Here is an 18,704-nt window from a genome sequence, read left to right on the forward strand (position 1 = left end):
GATATGTTTATTTTCAAGGAAACCCTGGGCTACCATCACGACAGAGACCGGCGTCCTAGGGATGCAGGGGTTAACATTATTAAACGTGTGCCCTATTTGACATTATTCCCTTGTGCCGCCGATATATTCCGACGCAAAGCACGTACCTTTCAAAGCGGATGTGGATAGATTATGCAGTATATCCAGGCTCAGTCAAATTACCGCACCGTCTACCATTACAGACGAAGCATCAAAATCGGATTCAGGGTTTTTTCTTTGTAATACAGAAATATCACATTAAAAAGGTAAAGCGCAACCTCATGTAAGGGCGGGACGCCCTGCCCTCCTGAGTAGCTATTCGCTGTTTCTGGGGATTTCCACCCCGCACATTGCTGCGCTGTTTTGACGGACCTGCAGCACAGTTGCACTGGCCGCAGGATCCTTCCTCATTAGTTTTGGTGTTGCTGCGCCACGGTGCGCATTAGATTCGGCAATAAAGCCTCATCCGGGTTCACGCTGTTCGCTGTCGAGGATACGCGTGGCGCCCATATGGCCCCGCGTTATATGGTAGCAAATCGTGGTTTCGAGCCAGGCCGTGCGCGCTGCCCGCGCGCACGGCTCCTCTGATTATTTGAGCCAATTTAACCCCCATGTGTGGAGCTACAAATGCCCCCCATTCCCGCGGAACGTGATGGATTCCTCTCCCAACTGACGGAGATGGACGCCTCCCCGCGACGGATGCCTCCCAAACTGGACGGAGATGCCGCGGAGCGAGAAACGCCTCCTGCGATGCCGTGGAGCGAGAATTGCCTCCTGCGATGCCGACGGCGAACGCGACCCGGACCAGCGGGAAACCAGAACGAATACACCGCCAACAGCAGCACCAACTCCGATCCCAACGGCACGGATCGACCACCAGCACCACGCCGAAGAATTCCCCCACCAAAACACTGTCCGAACTTCCTGGGACGGCGACATCCCCCCGGACGGAGCAGTGGATTTCACCGCGGATTTGCGTGCTTTGTTTTTTTTGCAGGGGTCACGGGCCACATAGACCCCAAACCCCTGCCCAAATTTCCCCAGAACGTGACCTTTCCCTTGCTGAAGAAACTACGGAATTCACCCGTTTCCGGGTTGGACCCTGGATCTTGCGCGACAGTGCGTTGACCCAGACGGTTGACTCGGACCGAACCGGAGCCGACCTGACCCGGAACCCAACCTGAGCCGAACCGGATTTGAGCCGACCAAACTGGAACCGAGCCGACCGGATTAACCGCCCGAACCGGACCGAACTGACCCGGAACCCAACATGAGCCGAACCGGCGGGGGGGGTGCGGATCCTCCGAATCCTGGGAGATTTCGCTCCGAGGACGTAGCGATGCCTGCAAAAGGGGTGTAAGGGCGGGACGCCCCGCCCTCCTGAGTAGCTATTCGCTGTTTCTGGGGATTTCCACCCCGCACATTGCTGCGCTGTTTTGACGGACCTGCAGCACAGTTGCACTGGCTGCAGGATCCTTCCTCATTAGTTTTGGTGTTGCTGCGCCACGGTGCGCATTAGATTCGGCAATAAAGCCTCATCCGGGTTCACGCTGTTCGCTGTCGAGGATACGCGTGGCGCCCATATGGCCCCGCGTTATACTCATCTGCAGACTGCCAATATTAATTTGTAGATCTGGAAACGTACGAGCGAAAGCAGAAGGAGTCGTAATTGATTATCGATGGTCTGGTACCGCTAGTTTCCGGTCGAAAATGTTTTCCCGTTATTCACGCAACGGTTCAGTGCAATAATTATCCTAGTTTTTACCTGCCAACTAATCCACTGGTGAAGTATCAGCGTAGATACGTTACAGTTGTTAGACTAAAATTATACACTTGCCTCTTGTTAAAATTTTAGTGGATAGTAACTGTTATATAGTGACTGCATAGTGATAGTTAAGTTTTAAAACTGCATTATCAATACGTCGTAAAAAATATGCGTCATCAAGAAAATGTTATGTGAACGACACAAGGTACCGATACATAGTACGTATTTATAAGCGGCATGGATAGGTCACTATCCAATTAAAATTATTTTAGGAATTGTTTCGGTTTATCAGTTCGTTTTTCCGATGCGGTCAAAACGGGTCAAACCCGATAACAAAAATCCCAGCGTAAATAAGAATTATAACTAAGAACTAACAACACGTCAGCATTGACACCAAAACGCACAGATGGAAAATCTGGAAGCACAAACGGCGAAATATTAATACCCTCCCGTCCTGACCCTCCCGGTCTCCGACCCTCCCGGCCTCCGACCCTCCCGGCCTCCGACCCTCCCGGAAGGGTCAAGAGGCACGAGCGGAAAGTTGACCATTCACCGTCGCTCCGTCACCATTGCTGTGGTACTGCCGCGGCAAAGGCCGCCTATAAATAATCGTGGTGAAAATAGAAACCAGTACTGTACTGTACAGAAAAAAAAAATAGGAAACAGCAAAGAGTTAGTTAATAACTAGCAGTGGCACACCATACTCGTAAAGATGACAATGGACTTTGAATCTTACATGGACCCTCTTTTTTTTGCGCTCGGCGTGATTTTAATTTTCGTTTCGCTCTGCTTCCAGATGCCTCCAGCACCTAGAAAGTTTGCGCAGTTTATATATAAACTGCGCAAACTTTCTAGATGCTGGCGGAAGTGATGAAACAATGGAAATGTCTAAACGTCGACGTTGGATAGCGGATACGGAATGGCATAACTGTTGAGTTCATGTTTCTTACGTGCTTTTCTTGTATTTTTTGTTACTGGTCATCCACGAAACTGAATTCAAAGAGCTATCGAATTAGTCTACCGGAAATCGTTATTAGCGATTATAATTCATAGGTTGTCCAGGTACGAGGAATGTAGATACTTATGTGCCACATCTGAGCTGGCTGGGGTACTTATATATGGCGTTGTTGAGGCTCAGTGGCACACAAAAAAACAAGATGATTCATTTTTGTAAAGAATTTCCTTCTTTTTTGCATGACAACGAAACATCTAAATTTTCTAGGACAATTTCACGTTTGCCATCGGTGAAGCCGGTGGAACCGGAAATGGATCAACCATGGACGTGGCGCCCGGTAACACCAGTGACAATGCGTGTGGATCAACCACCGAGCCACCTAGCCCAATTGCTGTCCACATCGAAGATAATCAAGATACTGCCGAAAACTGCATGACCGGAATGCAGGCTGCGCGAGTACTAACCAGCGCGATTGGTACATATTGTTTATAAAATATTGTTGGGCCTTGGGCAACAACACATAATCATGTTGCAATAATTCTTGCCAAGCCCATAAAAACTGCTTATTCTATTATTATATTATATTATAAACACAAACTAACTCCGCGCCGTTTTTTATCCAGCATCTTCTACGCCATTCTACCGTAATTTTCTAATATCTAACAAAAAACATCTATGTGGAATCATCAATCATGTAGTTGTTTTAAAGAGTTGTTTTTCAGTCTTTTGTTTCTGCGATCTAAGAAACACGTTCGAAATAAAATTTTCGCTGATTGGCTCATCTTTAAAAATCAAAAAAGGATTGGCGGAAAAACGGATATTTGGAATGTAAACCGCTGACTAACAACATGCGGTACAACAATACTTACGGGTCACAAGCATTATGTTACTATTCCTTATTGGCGTATTACCATGCTGCACTGGTTCGTAAATTAATAATATTGTCTAAATAGAGAAATACAGAAAGGCATAACTTAGTACACACTCCAACAACTGGTGTATCTGCATTGTTACTGTACATGCTCAATAACTTAGCAGTTAACTTGACACATTCTATAACTGATACAAGCTACAATAAAACAATACGGTACAACAACAACAAGATGGCTAGTACTTAATACTGTACTTCCGGTATCTGTCTGACAAGCAGTGATAAGTACTGTACTTCAATTTAAAAAACCGCACTTTCTTAATCAGTGACCCTTCTCGCTTAAGCAGCCCGTCCCAAAATACTGACCCCATGCCATGACGTAATGCAAATTATTCTGACCCGTTCGAAATACGAGTATCAGCCCGGTTCTAATTAAACCGGGCTATGTTTTCTAATATTATATTCAGTGACAAGAAAAATTTATCCCGTCATCCTTATAACCTGGCGGAAATCTCGCCCATCTGCAGACAGCTATTATGCCGTACGTAAGCACTGTAGTTAGCAGTAAAAATTAGTTGCGCAATTGCATTAATGCGTGAGGAAACAGCTCAATTTTAGCGTGAATTTCAGTATGTAAATGCTACTACAACCCACCTTTGCCGCTGTTTTTCCAAACACCTCGTACTACCACTACCGGCGCTACTTTTATGCGACAGCATAAAAATCGTGTTGTTTGGTTAGAAAGGTTTTGTTTTTATACCTCGTTTCCCGAATTTAAAAAGCCAGTCAAATGTAATTTTGCGGATGGAAGATTGTTATTTTATAATGGATTGGCGGAAATTGCAACATTTTAATGAAAATTGCTAACTGCAGCTATAATGATCAACCTGTTTCATTAAAAAACGGTACAACAAATGTTGAACCTCCACTGCGGAATTAAATATAAATACAGTACAAACAGATTACAATGGAAGTCAAAATTGTCTTACAAAAAAAATAAATGGCAAGGACCAAATGACCAATAAACAGAAAACGCGCAAGAATACGAACGCTGGTTCCTGGCGCATTTCCCAACGAAAATCATCAAGCGATATCTCAAACGCAAGACAAAACAATTTCAAGAATTTCGATACCAAACGGGTCATCCTTTATGAGATCTAAAAGAAAATCGAGCCATTTTAGTTTGTCGTAGACAAAGCACACGTTTTCTGTGTGAAAACTGAAACCAAACCGCGGATGCAAATCCTATGCTGTGTCTACGAGAAACTTTAGATGCCTCGATTATCTTTTAGATCTGATAAAGAACAACTTGTTTTGCCGGGCTCGGGGTCGGCGTTGTGCTGCATGGCGTTTGAATTAGGCAAGGTAATAATATTGTGTTGAGCAAGTTGTTCGGCATCCCTAACAGATGCCAGCACTGCAAACAGCACAACAAATACGGTGATGAGACTTACAGATACTTATAAGTTCAGGAAATCACGAATAAAAGGTAACTGTTTCTAACGCTACGGAAATTGTCTGAAAGAGCGTCTTTACCGTTGTTACCGCTGTTTGAGCGTTGCTCTTTAGCTGTTACGTCGGTCCTTTATATTTGCAAACATAATGGATCAAATTAGCAAATTGAAAATTCTTTTCAATTAGTGACATGAAACTGGGAATAGAAATGCTGGAAAACGCCAATCACGGCTAGCGATCACTTCGGCCGTTTTCATTTCGGCCGCGTGAATTTCGGCCGTCATTCTACGAGCTAATAATGGACCTGGTGACCAGTCATATGACAGTTTAAGAATCACTTCAATATTAGAATAAATACATTTACAATAAAGGCAAAAGGGACAAATGCCAAAAATACACATGAAACTGGAAAAACATAAGAGAATGTTGAAAAAAAAAACATAAAAAAGCATAAGGCATTACAGCATAACAAATCTACGAAAACATAAGGCAACATGAAAAATTCATAGAGAACCTGAGAAAATTTAGAAGAACGCAGAAAACTTAAGGAACTTAGAAAAGAAACGTAAGAAAACATGAGAGAAACTGAGGAAACTTAAGAAAATCATAAGAAAACTTGAAAACCAAGATGGCTGAGAACTTGAGATGTCATGTTGCCGAAATAAGCGTTGGCCGAATTGAGCGTATGGCCTAAGTGATTCAATGCGGCCGAGGTGATCGGACGCGAATAAGGAATAAAACTTACAAGACATTTGTTCAGGAGAGGCACCTTGTGGATGAGCGTCGGCAGGATCAGGGTTATTGATTTTGAACGTCGCATGGAGGTAGTGCGATCAGACTGGTGAGCCAGCAACTTGATTCAAAAATCAACCCAAAAAATGACCACACGAACAACAATCTGCGAAAGCGACAAGTCGGTGCCACTTTTACCTTGGATACAGAGGCACATCTGATACGGTTCAATCTACAAAAAAGTCAAATAAAAAGACCTAAAAATGTTAAGTGGGATCTGCAAAGCATGCACTATACAGTGTGGATAAAAATACGAGTACCTACTATTTATACGGCGAACGCCCCATCAATCCATCATCTCGTATAACTATTACGAGTATAATACTCGTATTTGAGCTCTGATCACAATTCAGCAGTTCCGAATCCAGAATAAATTCCCGAAGGACCAATTTCGTCAAAGCCTGAACACTGCGAGTTTGTAGAAAAGTTGAGTCGCCTCAATGAGCCGTAATATTTACTACTATACAGCTTAGGACAAAATGGTCGCATACCCAACATCTCCACATTCAGTACGATGCAGCGCAGTGCACTGTACGACTGAGTTCAAAATATCCGTTTCGTAAAAGTGCACTGCACCGCTTGCGTACAGAATGCTGGGTATGGGGCTATGCGACCATTTTAGTCCTACATTGTATACTGTACAACGCTCTGTGGCTATTATACTCTGTCCTAGTGATTTCTGTCTTCTGCTGCCCGCTGGTATGCCCTCTTGCAAAAGTTATCACTGTTGCTCTTTCGATTATTCTAGAGGAGAACAAAGAGCCGAGGATCAACAAAGTGTCAAGGCTTGGATTGAAAGAAGGTTGGGCGGAGTCTTCAGTCTGTGTCTGCTGCACATCTTGTCATCATCGTACCACAGAGAAACGGAAGGGTGTGGGCACAACGTGCATATAATTTTTCCTTTGCCAAAGCATTCAGATTACTTGCTGTACGAGGCAAGCGGCAACTCTTTCCCATCGCTTTAGTAAATTTTATCACTTTCCCCGCTGCATCTTACCCGTGCGCAGGCGCTCACGTGATATCGTATCTATTCACCATTGTAATCAGCGCTTACTTAGCCGGCGATAAAATCTCACCTGCCGTCCTCTTCGCTATATTCTTTATCAGTCTGCGTAATCAACTATAGCTGCAAAGCGGTTTATTAGACGTGAAACGGCTGAAATCAAGTATCACGTGAGCGCCTGCACACGGAAAGATGCAGCGGGGAAAGTGATAAAATTTACTAAAGCGATGGGAAAGAGTTGCCGCTTGCCTCGTACTCATATTGACCAAAATTCAAATTGATAGTCCGTACTCGCTATATATACCGAGCGCTTGCACGAGAATATATGAAACTGCTGGGCCGACATTAACACTGTCGGTTGAAATTCTTCCTTCGTATACGGTATGATGCCGAACTCGGTGGTCGTCTTCCATTCTTCCGGTCGTTGAGCGAGCGATCTTGGGCGTGTACCGTATCAGCCGGCGTGGTACTGTCGTGCGGTAACATACCCGAGAACCTTCCTTATTGTTGGCCAGCTGCACATAAAGTTCGACACCATTCGACATTCGGTCGCTCTTCCAGTTGTGTGATGAATCCTTATTCTCTTCGTCATACGGCCGTGGGGGACGGTCTTCCTTATGCGTGCATTTCGGCCTTAAGCGATTTGGCCCGGTACATAGTACCAAATTTGTATACATCCACGGCAACTTTCGCTGTCGCGCGCTCCCAAACCCTTTTTTGCATTGCTTTATGATATTTTGTAGCCAAAGGATTCGTATACATAGGCGAAAAAACCGTTTGTGCGCGCAACATCCGGTTCGGGAGTTATTAGTGACATAAAATTCCAAAAGTTTAAACGCGCGGAGGTGTACCAAAAGTCTCATTACGAACCGATACTCTTCGAATTTTGCACGAAAATGCACATTACTATGAAGATCGTTTTGGTACCGAACCAGCTTTCTACCATTTTCTTCAAATTTTAAATTGATTTTTAAAATTTTCGGTTCATAATGAGACTTTTGGTACACCTCCGCGCGTTTAAACTTTTGGAATTTTATGTCACTAATAACTCCCGAACCGGATGTTGCGCGCACAAACGGTTTTTTCGCCTATGTATACGAATCCTTTGGCTACAAAATATCATAAAGCAATGCAAAAAAGGGTTTTGGAGCGCGCGACAGCGAATTTCCCGTGTATGTACCCCAATTTGGTACTATGTACCGGGCCAAATCCCTTAATAGAAGCACGAAAATGACTACGTGCACCATTCAAATCTGTACCGTGCATTTTCAATTATTCATTTGCAACTGTACGTTAATTGGTTGTGTCAGGTGTTAAGTTAGTCTGAATCCATCAAGTGTCCTGTAAAGTATTCGGTACATGCAGTACTTTACCTGCGTGCAGAAAATGTTACGGTCAAGGAATGGGACTGGATACTGGTGCCTCCCGCAGCACCGGGATGTTAGATAACAGTGGCGCTATTGGATGCACTATGCACAGTGTATGCAGAGGGATTGCTTTCGCTTCTTTTGAGGAGATTAAAACTAATTTACGTCCATAGAAGTAGAAATACAATACAATACTCGCTACGTAGCAGATCTGGCTGTGAGCGTAAGGCTAAAGAGGAGCATTCTTAATTACTGATTTGATTTATAAGAAACAAGTCGGTGTTCTCATAATCGTAAAAGATAAGATTTATCCATACAAGTAAAGGCGTGTACGTGCTTGACGTTTAGTATTTTTGTACACTGTGTACACCGATAAAAATGCTTATTTGAGTTATGTTTTGTTTGGCTTCCTGACCCTTTCAATGCGCAGGCAAGGTGCCATGATCATCATGATTCATAATTTACATGGGTGTGCCGCCTTTCTCGAATAAAACTGTCAGCACGTACCGCATATTGTTTCACGTATACAACTGCTTTTATTTTAAGCAGGAAAATAACAGACAATTATCAATATATATTTGCACTGCGTGGAATAAAACGCGGATTTCCGGTAGACTGACAAATACTGAAAGACCAGAGACACGCATACGGATTAATAGTGCTCGCCACCGGTATCTGTGCTATGTAGTATGTACAGAGGTACACGTGCTATGTGTAATAGGTATCGTACGTCCACATAGTACGTACTTGCAGATTATGCTTTTTTGACCCAAACGACGAACAGTCAGTTGTCAGTTTTTTCATATTAAAGTATTTTGTGTTTTAGGCTTCTTCAGTTTGGGCCAATCATTTCTACTTGTTTGGGCCACTGTCGATTATAACCGGGCAGCTGCAACCAGAACCAGAAAGCTTTAAGACCAAATCATGCTTCATAATTCAATATCCCTAGGTTTCTATTGTTTCGTGCAATAAGCAGTTCTCATACTGAATTGAAGGTTTTTGAAATTCTGGCTGTTGATGATACAGTTAAAACAGTCTGATTTTAGCTGCGTTTAGAAAGGACTTGCTTTCTGCTCGGTTGTTTAGAAATTCACGCCTGAAATTCCGTATTGTCAGTCTCAGCCGACACCCTCCGCTGATTCGGGAGATCACGCTGGAATTGCGATGATCGGTGATGGCACGCGGCACATCTTGGCCAGTGGCGAAATCAGCGATGTCCAGTTCGCAGTGGGACGGGATTACGGTACCGTGAAGATTATTCCAGCTCACAGGTAAATCAGTATGTACTAGCTATTGGATATTTGAGTTTAAGTGTAAACTACATTTGCTTGTAAAAGTTTGGAACGAAGTGTAACTACTGTCATAGTGCTTTGTAGCACGTGCTTCTACCGTACTTACATTTCCGCCTGATAAGGGTCTGATTATCTTCAAATGTTTCGTGCAGAAGCGTCCTGAGTGCCCGCAGAACTGTGTTTCAGGCGATGTTCTACGGGAGTGTACCGGAGCGCTGCACCGCTCCCATCGACATTCCGGACGTACATCCCGAGGCCTTCCTTTATATACTCCGGTACCTCACTATCCATCTTTACTAAATTTCCCGACTTTTCTTGCCAGCCAATACCGCAAATGACAAGTATTGACAAGAACATTTGCAGCTACATCTATACCGATACCGTGGAGTTCACCCATGATACCGTCTTCCCTATACTGGCTTGCGCGGACAAATATGACGTCGCACTGCTCGTGGGCAAGTGCACTGATTTCGTCCTGAATGGGCTCAACGACAACAACTGCCTGGATATGCTGGAAACTGTAGGTTTTCTCGTGGTGGCATTTGCTGCAGCATATATTAACAGGTTGTGCTGTGTAAGCGATCTTCTACGCATGTCCAGCGCCGAGCATCTTGGCGAAGTGCTTAGCCCTGATTGATGAATCGGCAAAAAGTATCTGGGAATCGGAGCAGTTCTGTGCGCTTGGAGAGGAGGCGCTACGCATCATTCTCCAACGGGATACGCTGACCGCCGAAGAGGCCACCATTTGCTCGGCGGTTGATAGGTAAATTAGGTTTTGCAGTACTGAAAGGCGATCCGAGCCCGTTTTTATAACAGACTTTGATCAGCATTTTTTTGATAGGTGGGCTGTGAGCATGTGCAAGCAAACGGAACATGGAAGCTTCTTCGGCCAATCGCCGTGAGATACTGGGTCAGGCTTTCTTTCTCATCCGATTTCCGCTCTTGACCGATAATCAGCTACTGGACGGTCCCGTGAAGGTGGTCATGCTATTTAATATTTATTTGTGATTTATTGATCTTATTATATAATCGGAATTGGTTACTACACTCCGTTATTTCAGTTAGAGACAGACTTTAGAGGCTCTGGCAACGGACAATCTAGTGCACTGTACAGATAATAATGCCTGGGCAACTGTGGGCCCGAAATACAGTCGAACGTTTTCCGTGAAATCTTGTTGTGTTATGTTTGTGCAGAGCGGCTTATTGCGGCAATCGGAAGGATGGGACATCTATCACTATAAGCATGCCACCGCCAACCACAGCTTTCGTTCTGTGCGGAATCCCGACAAAGTGAGATCGCTCTTGCTTTCGTTGAAACTTGCAATCATACTGCGAACGTTATGGGGCACTTCCAGATGTTCGTGGTGAGGGTATCATTAATTATACGGTTGCGGATATCCGAGAGCTGCGGGAGAAGTACAGACACAGCGATCGTATAAAAGTCGGAAAGCTATTCCGGTGAGGAATTCGCTTTCGGCGAAATACACATTAGCAAGGTGGGCGCAGTACGCTGCCAACGGTGTGCACTGTTTGCAGGAACATCGTCGTCAGTAAGAACAGTAGCGATCAGCCTTCTGCACTGAGCTATCATATTTCGGTGTTCTGGCTATCCGAAATCCGCTTCCTGGGCGTGCCAGGTTTCTGGAGAACTGCGTCTAAGCTAAACAGCTATCGAATTAGTCTACGTTATTATCGATTATAATCCATAGGTTGTCCAGGTACGAGGAATGTGGATACTTATATGCCACATCTGAGCTGGCGTTCTGATAAATTTGTTGGTTCTGCATTAGTTGACGAATACCGTAATTATCGAATTTGTGGCTCCGGGGTGCAAATAGTTCGATGGCCATGGTGGAGGGGGCTTATTTCGGGGAGGGGCGCAATTTTGGGAGTGGCATTATTTTTCGAACAGCATATTTTGGAAGGGGATAGAAGTAATATCTATTAAGAACTGCGAATCCTGTTCTTGTGAAACTGAACGCAGTAGTTACCTAGTAACACTATATATACCAATACATTATATATACCTCGGATTCGCAGTACAATACTGTACACGTAACAGCCTACCTGGAGTTCGCCTACAAACACCTGTTTCCGGCGGAAATACTCGGATCCTAACTAGCGACTACAGGTACGAGACTACGAGTAGTACAGTACCTAACTAGCAAAACTGCATGTGTACTACTATAAAGCATAAACTATTACTATAAAATAATAGAGTTTTGATCCATTTTTAAAGAAATTGTCGGGCACGCTGCGTGCCTGACAATTTCGGTATGTGATGTGTACACTTTACAGAGTACTGCTCTGTACTTGTACATCGCATGATCGCATATTAGCCCAAAAGTACTCTGTACTCCGTCACTCCGTACATGGCAAAAAGCGGCGATTAGCTCCATCTCAAGCCCCCGCTTTTCGTACAAAATGATAAAAATTAAAATCGATCCTGCCATCGATCCGGGGATCTTGTATGTCTTACTATTTATTAATGACTACTGTCTGTAATTGTTCGGTATTAAGGTTCCACGTAATTTCGGAGTGCTTCTTCAAGCTACAGTAACAACAGAACATTGATAACTCTGTACGAAGGAATGAAATCCAACTACCACAATGCATGAAAACACACAGAATAAAAAAATGAAAACAGAGAGCGACATTAGGCATATCCTAATCATACATGGCCTGTCAATCAAACATCACGGGCGAATTTTTACCAGTTCATCATAATATCATCAACTAATGTTACATGAATAATTGGCAGAGCGAAATAAAAGGAAAGGTCACGGCGGTGTAAGACCGGCCGGTTTCGTAGTCTAATATGCAGTGTTTACGGAAATATGCATTAACGGCAACGAACGAGACGGCAAATGCGAGTCAGGGATTGTTATTGAAGGAAATCGGACTGTAATCCGAGGCGACTGTGCCAGAAAAGCACAAAAACAGCGGTATATCAGAGCAACAAGTGGAACGGTATATCAGATAACAGCATGAACGGGCATATCGCCCTTGACAATCAGAAAGCGCATTACAGGAGAATCGGCACATACTAAGTGATTCAGGCATTGGGCAAGGGAGAAGTAGCGAGCCGAGCATCAGAACAAAGTCTACATGTAACACTTCTCTCCATGAAAAAGGACTGTCCGCAGTCCATAACTAATATAAAAGAAGCAGAAAAGCCAGTCAACCAGCAATACAATAAAGCAGCTATTTTTGCGTTTAGAAATTTTCAAAACACATTCAAGAAACAACAGGTATTATTATGCGAATAATATTTATACTTGATATGATTATAAGAAATATAGGTAGTACAGCGAGATATTTTGTATTTTATTTTCGTAACGCTTTTAGGGAAAACCTGGGTTAAACCAAATTTTCATTTTATAAATGTTTTTGGATTTAGATTCCCTGACTCATTTTCATAATAAATGCGTTGCTATTGATGATATCATTCGGTCGCACTTGAACTTGAACTTTGATCCGCGGTCAACCATACACCAAAACCACAACACTACACCGTATTCACGAAATTAAACAGAAAATCCTATTCTCTGAGGCAAAATCTGTACGAAAAATTCATTCGCTCATTTCCATGATCTGATTTCGCTGGTTTCAAACACTGTTTGTTCGCCTGTCTATAACACGCGCATAGCGTCCACTTCGTTTCCCCATGTTGGAATTTTTCGTACACTGGTACTTGTACAGACGAGTGCGTTATTAATCGGTCTGAGTAGATTAGTAGCATGTCTCGCGGTCAAGTCGCGTACTTACGGCTCAACACCTCGTAAACCAGTGATGCGCCGAAAGCTAGAGTTGTTACGCGCCCATGACCAAAGTATTGCTACAGCAACGGGATGGCTGATCAGACACTTTTATTTTATTAAGGACTTCGTTGTTTTTTAAGATGATTTTTAGCAATTATACTCACCTCGACATTTAGCAAACAAACTGCTGCACCAGCATCTTCGTAGGAAATTTTAATTAATTAATTTCAAATTTTGCCCCAGAAAATACAATGCGTTAACCATGACCATAATGCAGGCTACCTATTACGAGCACTCATTGATTATTGCAAGGCTGTAATGGCTGATAAAAATCGATGACATAAGGCTTTAGGTAGTGAATTTAATATAACTGGGTTCCCGGGGATAGAACCGGGTCTATCTTCACGAACCTTTCCTTTTGTTTTAAAAATTGGAAGTAAAATCTGACAAGTAACCAAGGAAATTTCCTGACCAATGTTTTTTGGTAAATTTTCTACAAAATAAAATGATCCTGTTTATTGAAAATTGAAGTAATTAATCCTGACCATTTTGAAATTGAACTAAATACAAGCGAGAACCTGACTTGATTTGAATTATCTAAGCAAAATATAAAAACAAACAGCATAAAATACAATGTTTTTGAAATTTTTTCAATAAAAAATTTTTTTTTTTTTGCGAAATTTTAATTAATGTGCTGGCTGACTTTACATGAGCGGAAAAATAAGGCTAATGCTAAGCGGTTATACGCTGCTCACGGTCGGTGGAGTTCCGTACCGAACCGGTGCCAACTTCCGGCGCTGTTCCATCAACGCATTTCCAAAGGTCACCGTCGGTTCCGTCCGTGTTCCAACCGTGTGCTCCGGAGAGGGAGTCCGTGCGCCGATCGTTGATCCATCCGAGTCCTCGGCGACCATACGCGCATTGGCGTAGACAGGATCCTGTCGCACCATGTCCGAAGGACGGTAACGCGGCGTCATGGGAATGTCCACCGTCCGTGTGTGTACAGTCCGAGAAAGGTTCCTGTCCTGGGTTTCCGCAGCGGCAACGGTGACCGCAGCCGTTTCCTGCCGTCGAGGCTGAAAATCGTATTGCCGGCGCGAACGCGGGCGGCAACAATCTATAAGACAGCTTAAAAACGCGATCACCGTTCGGTGATACCGAACGCAAAACACAATAGCAATAAAAACGGTGATCGAAGTAAACGAAATATTTAAGAGGCTATGCCATGTCATGGACTTCATCGTACTCTGAACATATTTTGGAGTAATTATGGTACTCAAATTTGAAATACCGGTCTCCAACATCAGGCCGGATAACTCGGCTGTCAAGTCGAGAAACCGGAAAGGATCCACTGACAAGGAGTCACCGAGAGTGTCTTCCAAGTTGTCCGTCAGGAATTTTGCAGTGTAATGCCAGTGCGCAAGCGTTTTATGGAAAATAGGATTTACAGGAGTCCAGGCACCGTCTTGGTAGCGGTAGAGAGTTCCGTGTACGATTACTACCGAGTGCCGATGGAGGCAAACTGAATGTCTTTTAAGGGTTTCACCGTCGAGAGCAACAGTGTAGCCGCGGTCATCATTTTCGGCTGCGATGTACGGATCTGGTCCGCATGTGGAGTATTTTACGCCGATCGTGACGTTAACCTCCGTGCACTGGTAAATAGTAGCTGAATCACCTAGAACTACAGCAGCCTGGCATTTCGGGAAACCGAGTTTGGTTCCGACAACCACAGGGGAAAACTGACTAAGTAGTATCAGATTTTCCATTTCGGTTTTATCGGCCTGGCATTGCAACTTGTGCAGGTGATTGAAAATTTTCATTTCTTGAAACGCGAAGAAATCCTCAACGTACTGAAGGTGGGACGACAACAAGGTGGCAATTTCCGCCGAAAGGTTGGCATTCAACCGACTTTGGATGCCAACAGGTGGGCGAGCTGGAGGGCGGATTTTTTCAGTGACGTTTGGACGATACCAAGCGTGGTAAAATTTTATTCGGAGTGTCGGATGGGAGCGGACGTAATGAACAGATGCGCCTTCATCGCATGTTCGTTCCATTTTTTCCTCAACCGTAAAGCTGAGTTGATGTAGATGGTCACGAATGTGGATCTCTCCTGATTTTAATTGAAACAACTGTCCCTCGCTGTTAAGAACCGTGTTAGCGCGACACTTCGTATGGTTTTTGTCAGTAGTCCACACGTAAGTTACGTGCGGATGAATACTGGACTCGGCAAGAATCGACGAAGAGATTTCGCCGGTAGCGGAAAGTACTGGGCAGTCGTCACACGTTGTTTCGAGGGTGACGTTCTCCAAGAGACAGGTAACGACGTCGGCACGGCGGAATTGGTTCCACCGGCGTTCAACCACAGGTATTGCGTCGTATACCCAAGTACGTCCACTTTTAATCATTGCGTTGCCACTACAAGTTTTTGTTCGGACCATGTCACGGCACTGGTCAGCGGTGACCGGGAGTGCTACCTCAAAATTCTGGCTGTTATACCCGCCGAAGAAAAACCCTTCTTGTATCGTACTTTTCAGAATTATACGGCAAGCGGAGCCGGGAAAAAGTCGGGTGATGTTTTTATAGTCAAGAAGATAGTACTTGACATCATGAGTTTCTCTGATAGGGCTATCCAACTGATCGCATCGAATTCGCGCAGAAAGGTCAGCAATTCCCACGTATTTGCTGCGTGAGCAATCGCATAGCGTAGTGTTCAGTCCGTACGTACCCGACAGGGTACAGAGTAAAAGGAGAAGGGAAAGTGTTACGAAACTTGGTAGACCAGCGCGCATACGCTTCGCCGGAACCGTATAACGGGATGATTCATCCCGAGGTAACGATTCTCTTATTTTAATATAGAACGGGTCACGTTTTGGAAAAATAAAGTTCATCTGATAACATACATGTTGAATGCTATGTGCAGCATAATATTTATGCTGTTTAAATGGATACGTACAAAAATAAAACGTAGCTCTATAGAGCATAACCGGAAAATATGAATATTATTTGCAAGAAGAAGACAAAAATAATAGAATGAAGTCCAGAAAACTGTAAATAAATTTTCGAATTATGAAACCACATCAAAGAGAAAAGGGAATCTTACAATCGATGCGGATTTTGTCGATGCGCATTAACCAACAACGTGTTACAGCAAGGACACACGGTTTGTGTTATATATTGGAAGACATAAAGGTCACTCAGGTTTTGTCGAGGCGCAACTAAATGTGCTCTCCTGGACTCAAGGACAATACAATGGACAAACAAAACTTTTGCATCGTTGCTGAAAATCGCAGTACAAAAATCTGCGAATTCATCAACATCATCACTTTCTGTTGTCTGCCAAACACTGTGAATTATTCGGCCCGTATGATCACGTGAAACAGTTTTATATGAGAATTGCATTTCACAACAGATCATTGAAAAGAATGAGATAAAAGAATATATATATTTATTCCAAAGCAAAAATGACATTCATACATAAGAATGCTTACAACAAGGGCACGTTGCCTCAGCAATATATTTTTGTACATATGCATCCGTACTCTTTTCACGAACATTAATACCGCTTCCGACGGGGTTGAATGTCACGTAATCAATTAGCAATGCCTCAGGATTATTTTCGAAAAAGGTATTACAAAAAGAATCGAAAGCGTCTTCGTCAGCGTGATTTGCATCCCGAAAGAAGCGCCAGTAGATTACGCCATCAGATGTACGGCGACAAAGAACTTTATAGTCGAATAACATTTCTTAAAATGCATAACAGAAAGGAAAGAAATACCGCGCAATAATTTTCATGAAAAGAGAATACACGCAATAAAGACAATTAGGAAATGCAAATATTGAAATATTAAATACGGTGATCAGTGAATTATTCTATTCAGGAATTTGCAGCACATTGCGCATACCACCGAACGATACCAAACGATCAACAATATCTTGAACAAGAGAATCCGTAATAGGCATTTTAAATAAAATCCCTGTATCTTCAGTATCCAGATTTTTCCACTCGACATACAATACAGTCGAATATTGAATAAACAGATGACTGCAAAATGTCGCTAGTTCATTATTATTTTGAAAAGAATAAGTCTGCGACAATCGATGTATATACACCTGATTATTGATTCGCTGAACAAGTGACAATTCGTATACCATATTTAAATTTTAGAACGAATAATGGATTATTCACGAAAGAAATTAATGAAATGCAAACATTTTCAACAATGGTAAAACACACACGGCCGTATTACGGCACATATGACACTACAGTGTCATGCACTGATATAATTCACGTGCACTGTCGAACGGCTGACAACCGTCTCTAATCACTTTTCGGGTTATTAAATATAAAGACTCACGTTTCCGGTATGTTGCCGGTCCATGCTGAGGCAATGCGCAAGGGAAATGCCAGGTGGCCAGGTAATGGCACGGCGATGCCGGAAATAACGGTCACCGGTTAACACGGCATAGGACAGGACCGAATACAAGGAAAAATAGAAAGACGACTGTAATAACCGACAGGTATTTTCTCAGTCAATGAGGACCATTTGTTACATGAATAATTGGCAGAGCGAAATAAAAGGAAAGGTCACGGCGGTGTAAGACCGGCCGGTTTCGTAGTCTAATATGCAGTGTTTACGGAAATATGCATTAACGGCAACGAACGAGACGGCAAATGCGAGTCAGGGATTGTTATTGAAGGAAATCGGACTGTAATCCGAGGCGACTGTGCCAGAAAAGCACAAAAACAGCGGTATATCAGAGCAACAAGTGGAACGGTATATCAGATAACAGCATGAACGGGCATATCGCCCTTGACAATCAGAAAGCGCATTACAGGAGAATCGGCACATACTAAGTGATTCAGGCATTGGGCAAGGGAGAAGTAGCGAGCCGAGCATCAGAACAAAGTCTACATGTAACACTAAAGAGATTTCACCGCCGCCTTATCTGATCCAAGCGCACTCTACTACTTTTGGTCAGCCTTCCATTGGTCCATCTGCTTGCCGGAAAACTTGAGCTGCATAAAATCCACACTGTATTCACGGCCGGCGACGCTAACCGTATGCAGTCCTGCGCGCTGCTGACCATACTTCGCTTCCATAAACGCACCATCAATGTAGACATACACTAGCTGGCCACGTTGGAGAATATCCGCAGCACGCACGACCTGTGTCGGTGCAACGAGGGATGCAGCAGACGGTGGATCTAGCTTCAGGACCAGCGGGGGATGGGGGTCCACTAAATTGTCGCCGCACACTTTGGCGGGATGCCAGTAGCCGCTCTTGCACGCCAGGACGATCTGCTCTTTGGGCTTATAGGGTTTATCCGTAAATGGGTGTACGCCGGAGCTGGTTTGGGACACGCAGAACCCATAGGTCAAATATTTCCGAGGCTCCGTGGAAAACTTTAGCGGTTCCTTAATGTC

At 43.7% G+C, this 18,704-nt stretch overlaps 1 protein-coding gene across 3 annotated transcripts in view; it reads right to left on the reverse strand.

The window, feature by feature from the left end:
• The window catches only part of LOC129595312 (BTB/POZ domain-containing protein 3-like), a 37,504-nt gene extending 19,089 nt beyond the window's left edge, over window positions 1-18,415 (reverse strand). The window contains exons 1-2 of one of the 3 annotated variants that reach the window (XM_055492275.1): window positions 6,121-6,275; window positions 5,810-6,028 (exon numbers count right to left, since the gene is read on the reverse strand). In XM_055492275.1, coding sequence (XP_055348250.1) covers window positions 5,810-5,884 — 75 coding nt within the window. In that variant the 5' untranslated portion in view covers window positions 5,885-6,028; window positions 6,121-6,275. Of the gene's footprint in view, window positions 1-5,809; window positions 6,029-6,120; window positions 6,276-12,265; window positions 15,962-17,634 lie in introns of those variants that run through there. The other 2 variants (XM_055492274.1, XM_055492276.1) reach the window with 2 other exon arrangements.
• Between the last annotated feature and the right edge of the window lie 289 nt (window positions 18,416-18,704).

The sequence above is a fragment of the Paramacrobiotus metropolitanus genome, unplaced genomic scaffold (assembly GCF_019649055.1).
Source record: "Paramacrobiotus metropolitanus isolate TYO unplaced genomic scaffold, Prichtersi_v1.0 Parri_scaffold0000076, whole genome shotgun sequence".
Lineage (NCBI taxonomy): Eukaryota > Metazoa > Tardigrada > Eutardigrada > Parachela > Macrobiotidae > Paramacrobiotus > Paramacrobiotus metropolitanus.